The sequence below is a fragment of the Cygnus atratus genome, chromosome 21 (genome assembly GCF_013377495.2).
Source record: "Cygnus atratus isolate AKBS03 ecotype Queensland, Australia chromosome 21, CAtr_DNAZoo_HiC_assembly, whole genome shotgun sequence".
Taxonomy (NCBI): domain Eukaryota; kingdom Metazoa; phylum Chordata; class Aves; order Anseriformes; family Anatidae; genus Cygnus; species Cygnus atratus.
In genome coordinates this window covers 763,970-776,116 of record NC_066382.1, presented here as the reverse complement: position 1 = coordinate 776,116, position 12,147 = coordinate 763,970, and the positions used below count along the sequence as shown (strand labels likewise).

Here is a 12,147-nt window from a genome sequence, read left to right as displayed (position 1 = left end):
GCAGGGATGGCAGCAGCCTGCTGAACCAGGCGTGCCGTTGTACCCAGTTAACAGATGCTGCAGTGCCAAACACCAAGGCATGGGCGCATGAGGTCTTTTCCTGGAGATGCCCCTCGCCTGACTGAGCCTGCCCAGGTCCCAGCAGCCGAGAGGCAAAGCCAGCGATGCTCGGGTCCCCCAGGGGGCTCCTGCGTACCCTGGAGAGGGCACAGCGGTCACAGGAGCGAAGACCAAGGAAGTATTTCCCAATTGTTTCTTCCCTGCGTGTCTCAGTGATGAGACGCGAGCCGAGATTTTTAGGGTGAATTAATTATGTCATTACCGAAATCCAATTTTCTTCCTGACATGAATGAAATAGGAAGAGAATAACAAGTTGCATGTTAAGTGCACGGTGATATGAGTTTATTGTCATTAACGGGGACAACTTCATTAGCAAGCACGAACAAAAGCAGCACAATCGTTCCTCCCCTGCCATTGCCCCAGAGAGCACAGGCACCCGCAGCGGGTGCTGAGAGCTCCTCCTCCTCCTCCCGCAGCCTCGGGCCAGGGCTCTCAGCCTCCTCAGGGCCCGAAGGAGGGTCTCTGTGGCACCAGCCCTGGAACTGCCCCACTTTGGTGCCCCTTAAATGAAACCCGCCAGGCAGCTCGGCCCAGGTTTAAGTTCAAAGAAAGTACATTGCTTAATTAAAGCTAATGTAGTGAGAACAAACTGATAGGCAGCAGCAGAGTACATTAAAGTCCTACAAAGATTTATGGTACTTCGCTTGCCATAAGAAATGTATTCTGGGCTGGAAAGGGGAGCTTGGTTTTCATCTGCATCCCCTCACTGGACATGTGGGGCAGCAGGAAACCCCAAAGCTTTGCGAGATGTCCTGGATCTGGGCTGGAAACAAAGTGAGATAAATCTGAGGGCTTCCATCTGATCGCTATTAAGGGGATGTTCTGACAGTGCCGAATTACCTACAGACAACCCAAAGTCTTTACAGTCACTGTCAGGAAGCAGAGCCGCAGTGAGGGGAACCATCACCGCACGTACCAACTTGGTGCAACGACTGCACCGCAGCACCCCGCGAGAGGGGCACCGTGGCCGGGGGCACCGCCTGCCCCTCTCACCCCCTTCCCTTTCCTTCCTGCTCCTCTTCTTCCCTGCATGCACCCCCCGCTACTTCCCCAGAGGGGGGCACAGACCGTTGGTGTGTGGGGCAGAGCTGGAACCACGCCAGCCCCGCTGCTTCCCCCGCTCACCTTTAAACCGTGCTGCTAAAGATAGAAGCACGTGTAAATAATTCAGTAATCTCATTACTGCTTCGTCATCTGCAACAAAGCCATTAGCATTAATCTAGCCCGGACGGGAGGGAGGCAGCGCGGGCCAGGCTCGTCACTGCGGGCACGCTGCTCTGCGCAGCGGCTCCCAACGTACCCGTCTGCCATTAAAGAAGGATGATTTCTTGCTCTGCAGACAAGTGGCCTCCTTAAACAGTGCTGCAAGTTAGAGAGAGCGCTACCAGCGTGCTGCCTGGCCTTTGGTAAAACACCCTCCTTGGATTAATACCTGCCCATCAGCTCGGGATAATTAGCACCCCGGCTAAAAGGAAGGTTGCACAAAAGCAGCAAGATGCAGCGTGCCCAGCTGCATGTGAGCCAGGCAGACGGACGGACAGAAGGCCAGGCAGCCCTGCCCACACCTCTGGTCCTAACGCTGCCCGTGGGCAGGCACCACGTATCTTAATTACGTCTGCCAGCAAGAGCTGCAGAGCGCGGCGCCCGATCGCATTCCATCACCGTGTGACTGCTGAGCCGCCAGTTTAGCTCAAATCTCTGCGTTGGCATTCGCCTTCCTACCAGCAAATAATTTACTCACCGCTATAAACGTGCGGTGCTTAATACACCTAAGGAGCTTCCTTGTCTGCAGCAGCCAAGGATAAAGCACCGACTCATTCATAATCCTTAAGAAATATTATTATACGAAAACATAATGAAAATTATTCACCTAATCTACTTTAATAACCCAACTTAGGGGCCTCTCTGTGCTGTAGACAGTGTAATAATTTTTAAAATATTAGCTGTCATTTCCGATCAGTCCTAGGGATGCAGAGTAACTCAGCACATGACTTAATTGGGGCTACCAATTCATCAGCCTAATACCCCGTAAGGAACAGCCACACGGCTTCCACGTGCACATAAATCTCTCCGGGTCAGCAGTCACTCGTGAGCACCCTGCCTGCCACCAGCAGCCACAGCAGAGGGACACGAAGAAGAGAGGATGTTGGTAGCTGGTCACAACCAGCTGGTGAAAATGCAACAGGCAAAGCCTTAATCAAACAGGGATTTAAGCTGCAACATGAGCCTGCCCTCCAGCAAACACATGCTTATCCAGCATTTGCAGACGGGGCAGGTGTTCCAGATACTGAAAACCTCCCAGATAACTGTCAGGGAAGTAAATAGCAAAATACTGTATCACTGATCCTTTGCTAGAAATCACAAGATACCCAAAACTGAACTGGAAAGCCAGTGAGCTATCCTGCATGGTTTTTGTTTGGGATTTCACAGGCTGTTTTCCGTGGCCGTGCAGGAACATCAGTGGTTCAGCCCAGGCCCCTGTACCACTCCAGTCTCGTGCTCGAGCGCCTTCTGCTCCCAGTGGCATGATCTAATTGAAGTATTCAACAACCAAGTCAGATCTGGCTGAGGAAATTTATTTCTGCAAAAAGAGCGAGGTACTAAGACATTTATGGTGAAAGATCACAGGGCAGAAGCCTGGAGGCCCCAGCCACCCCCACCTGAGACCTCTCCCTGTCTCCCTTGCTCATCTGCCTTTGTTCTCGCCTCTTTTTTTCTTCCACAGAGTGACTATAATGAATCTTCTCAGTAAAACTTGCTGTGGATTTCCAATAGTTATATGTCAAGGCCAAACACAAGTCAGTGCTGTAAAAAGGGGCCAATAAATTAAAATCCTGCCAGACTCACAATCAGCAGGATGCGTTTCAGCCATTTCCTTCTAATCCATTAACGAAAATGGAGTGATCAGAAAATTAGGTAGCGCTGGATGTTTTCTGAGTACTAATGACTATGACTTAACAGAAATAAATGCAGTATAAACTAGTGAGGAATAGTGGGAGCTTTTAAGTACCTAGCAAACAAGATTAAAACATATTGGGAGAGAGCCATCATTCCTCAGCCCAAGATGTGCCAGCGCATGTGTTATTCTCCCATAATTGCCAGGACTCACATGTCTGGGTACAGCGCTGCTGCTGCAGCAGAGAGCCCACGGCTGCCCCTCAGCCCCTCCTCACCCCGCTGCTGAAGGCTCAGCCCTGACCCAGGCGTGCAGAAGGGGCTGGCACCGGCACCGTGCGGGCAGCGGGAGGAAGGCAGGGGACCCCGAGCACTCCCCACCGAGGTGCAGCCAGCAGTGCACGCCACATGCAAGGCGAGCCCGGTGCTCACATCAGCAGCTACTGGAAAGGGACTGGAAGGGTTCTGACCTCCAGCAGAAGGAAATGCCACAATGCTGTCAGGTCTGTGCAGCAAGTTTAATTGATCTAGAACAAGTAAAAAGTATTTAAAACTCCAGAAAATTGTTTCCGTTTGTACAAAGTTCAGTGCACAGTAAATATTTTAAAAATATTCTGCACTCAGATATGCAAACTTTAAGTTAAAAAAATCAAACACCTGAAATATATAACACTAAACAAAAATAAAGACATTCTTCTGCAGTTGTGACACAGTAGCAAAAACATTCATCCCCCCATGTCGAGCTGACGGAGGGCAGCCAGGACTACCACCGGCACTCACTATAAGGCAAGTGAGACCTCACAGCTCACCAGTGGTGAGGTGAGAACCAGGGAGTGTGGGTTCCTGCACAGGGCTGGGCTCACTGAGGAGTCCAGCACACCGCCCATTTGCAGACAGCGTGGTCGAGGAGGATTCAGAACCGGAGGAGGCACAGATGAGACGGACTGGTGCTGCTGGGGTGGTGCGGCAGATGCCATGGAAGTTGCTGCACTGCTGGAGCAGCGCCCTGCCCAGTCTCACTGGTACACAACCTTCACACAGAAGGTTTCCTCGTTCTTGTCTTCGTGGTCATTGATGTGGATCAGGATCTCCTCCTCACCTGTGCTCTGGCTTGGGGCGAACCGCAAGCCAATGGTGTACACCTCCCCGCCAGCAACCTGCAGAAAAGCACACAGGAGAAGGGAAGACAACCTGAGCACTGCCTCCTTGACGTGCCTGTCCCCACCACGTCAGCAGAACCACACAAACACACCCATGCAGCCAGCCCCAGCCCTCGGTGCTGGCCCAAACAGGCCCCCCTCCCCTCCTGCAGAGCTGTGCACCCCGTGGGTGCCCCTTCCCACAGGGCGCCTTCCTCTGCCTCTTTCACCAGCGAGCCCTGAAGCTGCCCTGGCACAGGAGGGGACCTTGTCTGGGGGTTTCACAGGAGGGGATGCAGCAGTTCAGTACCTCGAAGGAATCCTCCTTGAACTGCAGCAGGTCGGGGCGGCTGGTGCCCAGGAAGTACACCCTCCGAGTGGGGTAGGGGTTGGTGTAGGTGATGCGCTTGTTGGAGCCCCTCCCGCCGCCCGCAGGGAGCGTTATCTCAAACGCCTGTAGGAGCACAGAACAGGACACACAGAGGCATCAGCACCACGCGACACTAACCACAGCAGAGGATACGAGCGGGATCTCACAGGAGCGGAACGCAAAGAATCACTTCCTTCGCTGATTTCGGTTCTTGGAGCATGAAATGAAGCAGGACATAGGCACAGGGTGCTGGGCCACTTTGCCAGGCCCCTCACAGGAGCTACCCAGCACCCAGGCCGGGCTGCTTTGTTCATGGAAGGACAGCGCTGGGGCTGCCCAGCCTAGGTGGGCACAGCGGGGCCGCAGCCAGCATGACCCTGCACAGACCCACTCCAAGGACACCTGCAGCAGCACCCAGAGCTGCCAACACAGAGACCCCAGGGGGACACACTGCCCTGCGTCCTCTCTTCCTCTCCCCTTCTACATGTAACATTCGATCTCCACCATCAGGAAAAAATGGAACAAGCTCTGAGTGAAAGCATCCTCTTCAAGTTGCAGTTTGCATCACCACATGCGCCGAAATAATTATGAGACTGAGTGACAAAGGGCCAGGGGAGCAGCTGCAACTGGCCAACTAATTCTCCAACTAATTAATTTATTTCCACAGGGATAGCCATAGTGCTAATACTGATAACATGACAGAGCACAGGGAGAGGGGCTGGCACTCATCAGGGGCAGCACAGCATCAGTTTAAAATGCTGATCTTAACTTCCCCCAGTACAGTGTTCCAGGAAAACATTTTTTAAATGAACACATTAACTAGGAAATCTAATTTTCTATCTTTGAGCAAAGTCCTAAGCCAGCACAGTGCTAATAGAAAGCAGCATGCTGTAACTTTAATTTCGCAACTGGGTATACTTCAGAGTTGACATTCCTCAGCATGGAATTACCTTCAAAACAGTCTGACAGATATTTTATGATGGTCTTCAGTGAGATTATTCAAGCACTGGAGGGCTAAATGTGTGCTCCAGTGCCTTAGTGAAATAGGGAGATAGAAATAGTAACAGGAAGAATGGGTAGAGTTCATATAGAAAAGGAAATCCTCCTCATCACAGCCACTCCTCTGGCTCTACCAGAGGTCAGTGTTTCTTGCCTGGGTTCAGAAATACCACGTTCTTGCAATTCTGGCAGGTAAAGACAAGTGCTCCAGAGTTATTCTGCAATGCTGCTTTAGGAGTAACTCAGAAGACAGTTAATCTCTAATCTGTCAGTAATTCTTAAAAAATTGGCTTTATGATCCTTGCCCATGACAGTTCAAAACAATGGAAGTGTCTGCAAGAAGACCAAGCACTCATCCAGGGATCAGTAACACCACAGGACTGCTTCCCAGCACCTGGCATACACCCTTCCTTACACAAGAAGGAAAAAGCAGATGCCAGGGTGACAAGTACCAAAAAAAAAATAGTTGTAAAGTATTAAGTAGCAGACAGCCCCAGATTATTGGCAGGATGGAGACCTCCAGTCCACAGCTGGGCTCTCAGTCCATTGCAAGAGTTGCCGTACCTTAGAAATGAGAGGCTGCCTACAGGAGACGCAGACCAGCCAGGAGGACACCAGCTGGTGGTACTCCACATCCACCAGGTTGAGGTAGATGAACCTGCTGCCAGCCCTCCGAGGCCTCACGCCAACATACAGGTCCAGGACACCATTCGGGGGCAGAACAAACACTCCTTCTGGATCCACCTGCAGAAAACAAATACCATGGAGCAGCAACAGAACTCAGTGGCCAAACATCTTTTTAGGCTGGCAGTGGCCCTCTGTCTGTCACTCACAACAGGAACGATCAGAAGGTCCCACCAGCATCTCAGACCTCAGGTTCATAATGCTCTATGTCATAAAAAATAAAGTAGAGGATGTCCTAGATGAGAAGAGGTGGCATCAGGGATGCTTTGCTCACAGCTATCTCCAGCATCCTTGGAAACCCCCTGCCTGAGAGGCAGCAGAGGAATAAATTAAGATAAACTTGGATGCAGATCATCACAGGAACATTTTAGAAAAACAGGCTGTCACCCCTTGGCAAGCAACAACTGGGAGCAAATCTGCACCTCCATAACATCCAGTTGGGAATACAAATTAGATTTGATTACACTTTAAAAAAAGTGCACCTCTGACACAAATATTTAATCCCACCTACACTAATAAACTGGGACTGGCTGTGTTACAGTCTCTGTGCCAGCACCAACCTGCACTTCGCTCATTCAAATGGGTGTTAACAGTGACTGTTCCAGCAGCTGGACCTTTCCTCACCCTCACTGCTTGCTTTTGGATGTTGCTGCAGGATCAAATGCACTGCCATCAGCACGGCCAGCGTGCAGTGCCGCCATAACACAGGGCGCAGGCAGTCCCCGACCTCGTGGATTTTGTTTTTCCTGCATGTTATGTACCATGATGTTTCTGATGCTTCCTCCCTTTCAAAGGGAGGTATGTGAAAGCCTGCCAAGGGTCCCTGGGTTATACTCATCCTTTTATAATCAGTCTTTGTAAAAATCCTACCACTGCTTAAAAAACTTTTCTGTGAGAGCTATCAGTACAATATGCATTAGCAAACTGCCTGGCTTACTCAGAGGGAAGGACAGGCTATGCTCGTTGCTGGAGCTTCCTGCTTGAGACAGCAAAAAGACTGACATATTAAAGTAAGTGACACTTTTTAGGCTACTAGCAGATTTCTAAATCATGAAAGAAGACAGACAAGAAATGCCTATGGTGAATAAACTCCTTCCCAGCTCTACAGGACTCATTCCTTTTTTCAGACTTCAGGAGTCGAGATTGTTTCTTTTGTTTATGGGACAGTAATGGAGTTTTTGTTCCTTTTATTATTCACATTTTCAATTATAACTAAATGAATTCTAAAGAAATTATTAGTCTTCAGATAGTCTCATTAATGCAGATAGTTTGCCCTCTGGGGCTTTGTACCAATGATCCTACACATGGCAGCTTTAATCAAAAGGTAATTATCACCAATACACTCTGGCAGGAAATTGTTCATATTTCCAAACGGGATGCGTTTCATTTCCGAGAGGTTATTTCACCGGGATTGTCAGCCAAGTCCACCGCCTGTCAGAGCCATACGGGATTTCACAGCCCCTCAGCCCAGACAAGAAGCCTCACCCCCACGGCACGGTGCCCAGGGCAGCAGCCAGGTTACCTTCAGCTCGTGGGGATGCGAGGAGAATGCCTTCACCTTCCGGAGGGCCCGCGTGCCGCGCAGCGGCAGGGCGAGGCGGGCGAGCTGCCCGGCGGTGCAGCTGACGTCCAGGCACTGCAGGGAGTGCAGGTAGAACTGCCAGATGCGCAGCGGCACGGCCAGCCAGGCGTCCCTGCAGCGGCGACACCAGAGCAGCACTCAGACAGAGGTGGGAGCAACAAAACAGCAGTGGGACTGAACACAAAAGGGTTCTGCTGGGACAAGCGTCGTTACCCCAAGCCAACACCCAACTCTGGGCAAGCGTCTTCAGAAGAATTTGTCTTACCCCTTCCTAAAGCTAATGCAACACTAACATTTAATGCAGAGATAATGAATTAGCTTGCACACATCAAATGGTCTAGCCATGGGAGACAGCTTATTTAGAGAAAGATTAAAGCCATAAACTGCAAACAAGTATTTCAGGATGCCTCCTGCCCAGCTCTCTGCTGGTCAGGGAAGCAAGCTGGGCCTGGGAACAGTGAGCAAGAAAACCTCTGCACGAACACCCCTCCTGCTCTGCCATGTGCTCTGGGTTTCTTTCTGCCTTTTTGGGTTCTGCTACTTACGTATAAATAGCAACAAAGAATTTTTTGATCTGTGGGCTTGGTCCTCCAGCTACTTTTAAGAAGACGTCCTGTGGTTCCCCGGGACCCTGCATACAGAAATCAGAGCATCGTTAGAATAGTTAACCTAGAGATCAAACCAGCTAATGAGGACTCCAGGGTTTCCTTTCCATTAAGGGAAAAAAAAACCACTACCAACCCACTTACAAAAGCAGATGCTTTCAGGATCTAGTTAAAACCTATGTTATTACATTATTATACAGCTTGGTTGAGCTCTGCCAGTATTTTTAATTACAAAAGAGGATACAAATGACTATTGCATTCCAGGTCTGCACCTGTAATCAAATTTTGGCAAATTTTCCCCAAGTTTTCTAACAAGCCATAATCCAATTACTACACAAACATATTCCTGCACTAGCAATTAGCAACTACCCTCCACTACCATCTGCATTTATATGCACATATTTATTTTTTCATTTCTATCTCAACCAGCAGAAAAGAAAGCCCTGCAAACTTCAAACCTTTGCTAGAAACTGCAAAACAAAAGCAGCTCTTGGGAGGACCACAGTGTGAGTTCTGGGTGAAGAACTTCTAGGGCTTGAGCCAAAGAGTAACGAAGGAAGGAAACCACCAGCATTGATTTTCAGTGTCTGCACCAGCCCAGGAGGGAGAGGGGCTGGAACTAGTCTTGAAATATTTGCTCTACAACAACATACCAGAAGGTAGTCATCAGGTAGTGTATGTATACAGACATCTCCCATGATATCCCCCTTTCCACCAAGCATCGGAGGAAAACGTGGCCCAGTGCCGGACAGCAACTTCGCTGCCCACACGCAGCAGACACACTGCTAGTGCACCTCGTGCCTGCCAGCAGGTGTGGATGCTCCAAAGTAGAGGGGAAAATGTCTACCTAGCACCTTGACAGAAGACTTCTTTTCACCAGTGTTTTGAACTGTTTAGTATTTCCTCAAAAGGACAAGCTAGTACAGGCTGCTGCATGATGTGATAAGGTACAACATTAGGCTTCAGCTGCAAAAACAATGCAGCTCATTTTAATTGGGAATAAAGGGCAATTCCAGCTTAATCACTGCCAGTATTTCATTACTATAGACTGATAAATCGAAATGCTGCCATGGGTGCAAGGCATTTATCTGCTGATTAAAACAACAAACCACAGCAGAAGGATACAAAAAGACAAACTGATGTCTAAGTGTGACTGGTACCATATTTTTGGTTTCACAAATTATGTTAGGGTCACTGCAGCGAACATACATCTCCGGCTCCCCACCCGGCATCCCTGCCGGAGCGCCTGTGAAGGAGAAAGACACAGATGAAACAATATTTAGCATTTCCTCTGTTTATGTTTTACTCTACCCTATCATGCAGCTGTAAGCTAGAATCCCTTATGTTATGCTACCAGAGAACTACTGGGTCACGCTGGTTCAACAAAGCATAAATCAACAGAAGCAGATGGATAAAAACCAAGCAGGGGAGCCCAAGGCCACAACAAAAATCATGAAAGGCCTTGAAGACATAAGGAAGCAGAGAAACTGTCTGATGGTAGAAATCTGCTCTTGGATGCCACCCGCACTTCCAAGAAGGCCTCCTGGTAACAGAGCCCTGCATATTAACGACGGCTCACTAATTGGGTTAATTCCCTCCTCCCACAGAGGCTCCAAGCCCCAGCCCCGCGCAGCCCGGTCCCCCCAGTAGGACAGGCGTCACCTGGCAGCGTGTGCCAGGGCGGCAACCGGATGGCCTTCTTCAAGAAGGTGAGCTCGGGGTGGTAGAACCTGAAGGTCTGGTCCACCACGTGGGGACGGGGTTCCACCTTCACCCGCAGCAGCGCGATGGGCTTCCCCCCGCTCACGCGGAAGGTGACCTGCCAAGGGAGAAGCAGCTCAGCAGCAGGCAAGGAAATACCTCCCAGGGCTCAGCGCCGCTCCTCCGCGGCTCCCAGGCTGTGGCAGCCAACACCCCGAAGTTCCCCTGCTTCCCACCTGGATGTGCTTCGTCTGCATGGCCCCAGGCTGCCAGGAGGTGGTGGCTGCATCGTCCCCGGCGCTCAGCCCCGCCGGCCCCTGCAGGACACAGGGCAGTTTGTCTCAGGATGAAGCCCCACTACACGTAATCAATATTTCCTTGGCAATTCTACCACGCAGCCAGAACAGGCCTACACTACGTAAGAAAATAAAGCAGAGGGAAACAATTAAGGATACAATTCTTCGCTTCCTACCAGAAACAGCACAAAACGGGGGTAAAAGAGGCAGGGCGCTACAGCCAGCTGGCACGATGGTTAGCCCTGCAAGGAGCCTCCCTTCACTCTGCTCTCTGGGCACGCAGTGGTCCTGAGCACAGCAGAGCTCCCAGCATACCGGCACCGCTGCGACAGCCGGCTCTGCCGAGAACGTCTGGTATCTGAACGGGATGTGGACGGTCTCCTTGGGACGCAGGTAGACCTGGGGCCTAAGGTCATCACGAAGGTGGAACATGTCCTCTTCCAGCGGTGTAGCCACTTTCGTCAGCTCCTTGAAGTGCCGCCACTCCCTTGGGTCCAGTATGACACTGGAGGAGCGAGAGGCAGAGCTGTCGGTGAGAGCTGGATGGGAGTGGGTGCCACCCCCTCATCCCTCTGCTCCAGATGTATGGCAGGAGGGGAATCCAGCACCAAACTGGGAAGGGGACTGTGAGAACAGGCCCCCAGCCAGGGGGGACAGACCCCAGCTCAGGCACTGTGAGCACACACAGGGGGATGGCTTTTGTCCCCTACCTGAGCTCGGGGTGGTCGAACTCAATCGTCACCGTGTGCTGGACACTGTAGGGGTTCTTCAGAGCAAACTCGAAGAACTCAGCCGTCCCCAGCACGGCATAGACAGTGTGGGTGGCGGTGATGGCCTGGCTGAGCATCTGGGTGATGCTCTCGCTCTTGGTACGCTCCCGGTAGGCGCTGATCACCTGCAGGTCCCGCAAGTGCTGCAGGCACTGCTCGTGCCGGCCCTGCAGGGAGAAAGGGGACAGTGAGCCCGGAGCCACCACAGCCCTGCCAGGGCACCCCGGCCCCTGCCCTCACCGTGCGCTGGGGCGTGCTCCCGCCGGCATCCTCCTGCTGCCGCACCAGCGCCATGCGCCGCAGCTTGCGCCGCCGGACATCTGCAGCCTCGTGGGGGGCACGTGGGGAGGCCGGGCTCGCCTCTGGCCGGTGGCTACAAAGCGTGGCTGCCAGCTCGCCATCCACCTCAGCCAGCTTGCGTGCCCGCGACACCCTTGGACCTGAAGGGAGAGAGCTTGGGTTACCGGTGTGGCATGGGGGGTGAAGTGTCCCTGTGCTGCACCCACCACTCCAGCCAGCTGGGGACACGGGGGCAGCACAGGCTGAGCCACCCCAGCAGGACTCACCGCTGCCGGCATGCAGGGAGAGCAAGCTGCCGCCCCGCAGGCTGCTGACGCTGTCCAGCGAGGGCACCAGGCGGGCACGCGATGGCGATGGGCACCTTGGGATCCTCGGGGTCTCCTCACAGCGGTGGCCTGCCACAGACACACACCAGGGTGAACCCCGTCTCTGGGGGGATCTCCTGCAACACCTCCGCACGGACCAGCTCCATGCCCGCCCACCTGCAGCGGGGCTTTCCTGCCGTGCTCCCCCTGGAGCCCCAGCAGCAGCCCCTGCTCTACAGCTGCCAGCCAAGACACGAAGCCAAGCTGGGATCGCTTGCTCCAGCCTCCACCTCGGCTGCTCCAGCCCAGGACCGACACCAGCAGCGTGCAGCAGACTGCCACCAAGCAGGAGGTGGTGGCCAACCAAAGCAAACGCCAAGC

At 52.2% G+C, this 12,147-nt stretch overlaps 1 protein-coding gene across 1 annotated transcript in view; it reads right to left on the bottom strand.

Annotated features, from left to right (window-relative positions):
* Window positions 1-3,515: 3,515 nt before the first annotated feature.
* The window catches only part of NPHP4 (nephrocystin 4), a 32,634-nt gene continuing 24,002 nt past the window's right edge, over window positions 3,516-12,147 (bottom strand). The window contains exons 18-29 of the mRNA XM_035557491.2: window positions 11,728-11,856; window positions 11,402-11,601; window positions 11,102-11,328; window positions 10,707-10,896; window positions 10,332-10,412; window positions 10,057-10,213; window positions 9,555-9,640; window positions 8,335-8,420; window positions 7,730-7,901; window positions 6,088-6,267; window positions 4,465-4,608; window positions 3,516-4,172 (exon numbers count right to left, since the gene is read on the bottom strand). Of these exons, the coding sequence (XP_035413384.1) occupies window positions 4,032-4,172; window positions 4,465-4,608; window positions 6,088-6,267; window positions 7,730-7,901; window positions 8,335-8,420; window positions 9,555-9,640; window positions 10,057-10,213; window positions 10,332-10,412; window positions 10,707-10,896; window positions 11,102-11,328; window positions 11,402-11,601; window positions 11,728-11,856 (1,793 nt within the window). The 3' untranslated portion in view covers window positions 3,516-4,031. The remainder of the gene's footprint in view (window positions 4,173-4,464; window positions 4,609-6,087; window positions 6,268-7,729; window positions 7,902-8,334; window positions 8,421-9,554; window positions 9,641-10,056; window positions 10,214-10,331; window positions 10,413-10,706; window positions 10,897-11,101; window positions 11,329-11,401; window positions 11,602-11,727; window positions 11,857-12,147) is intronic.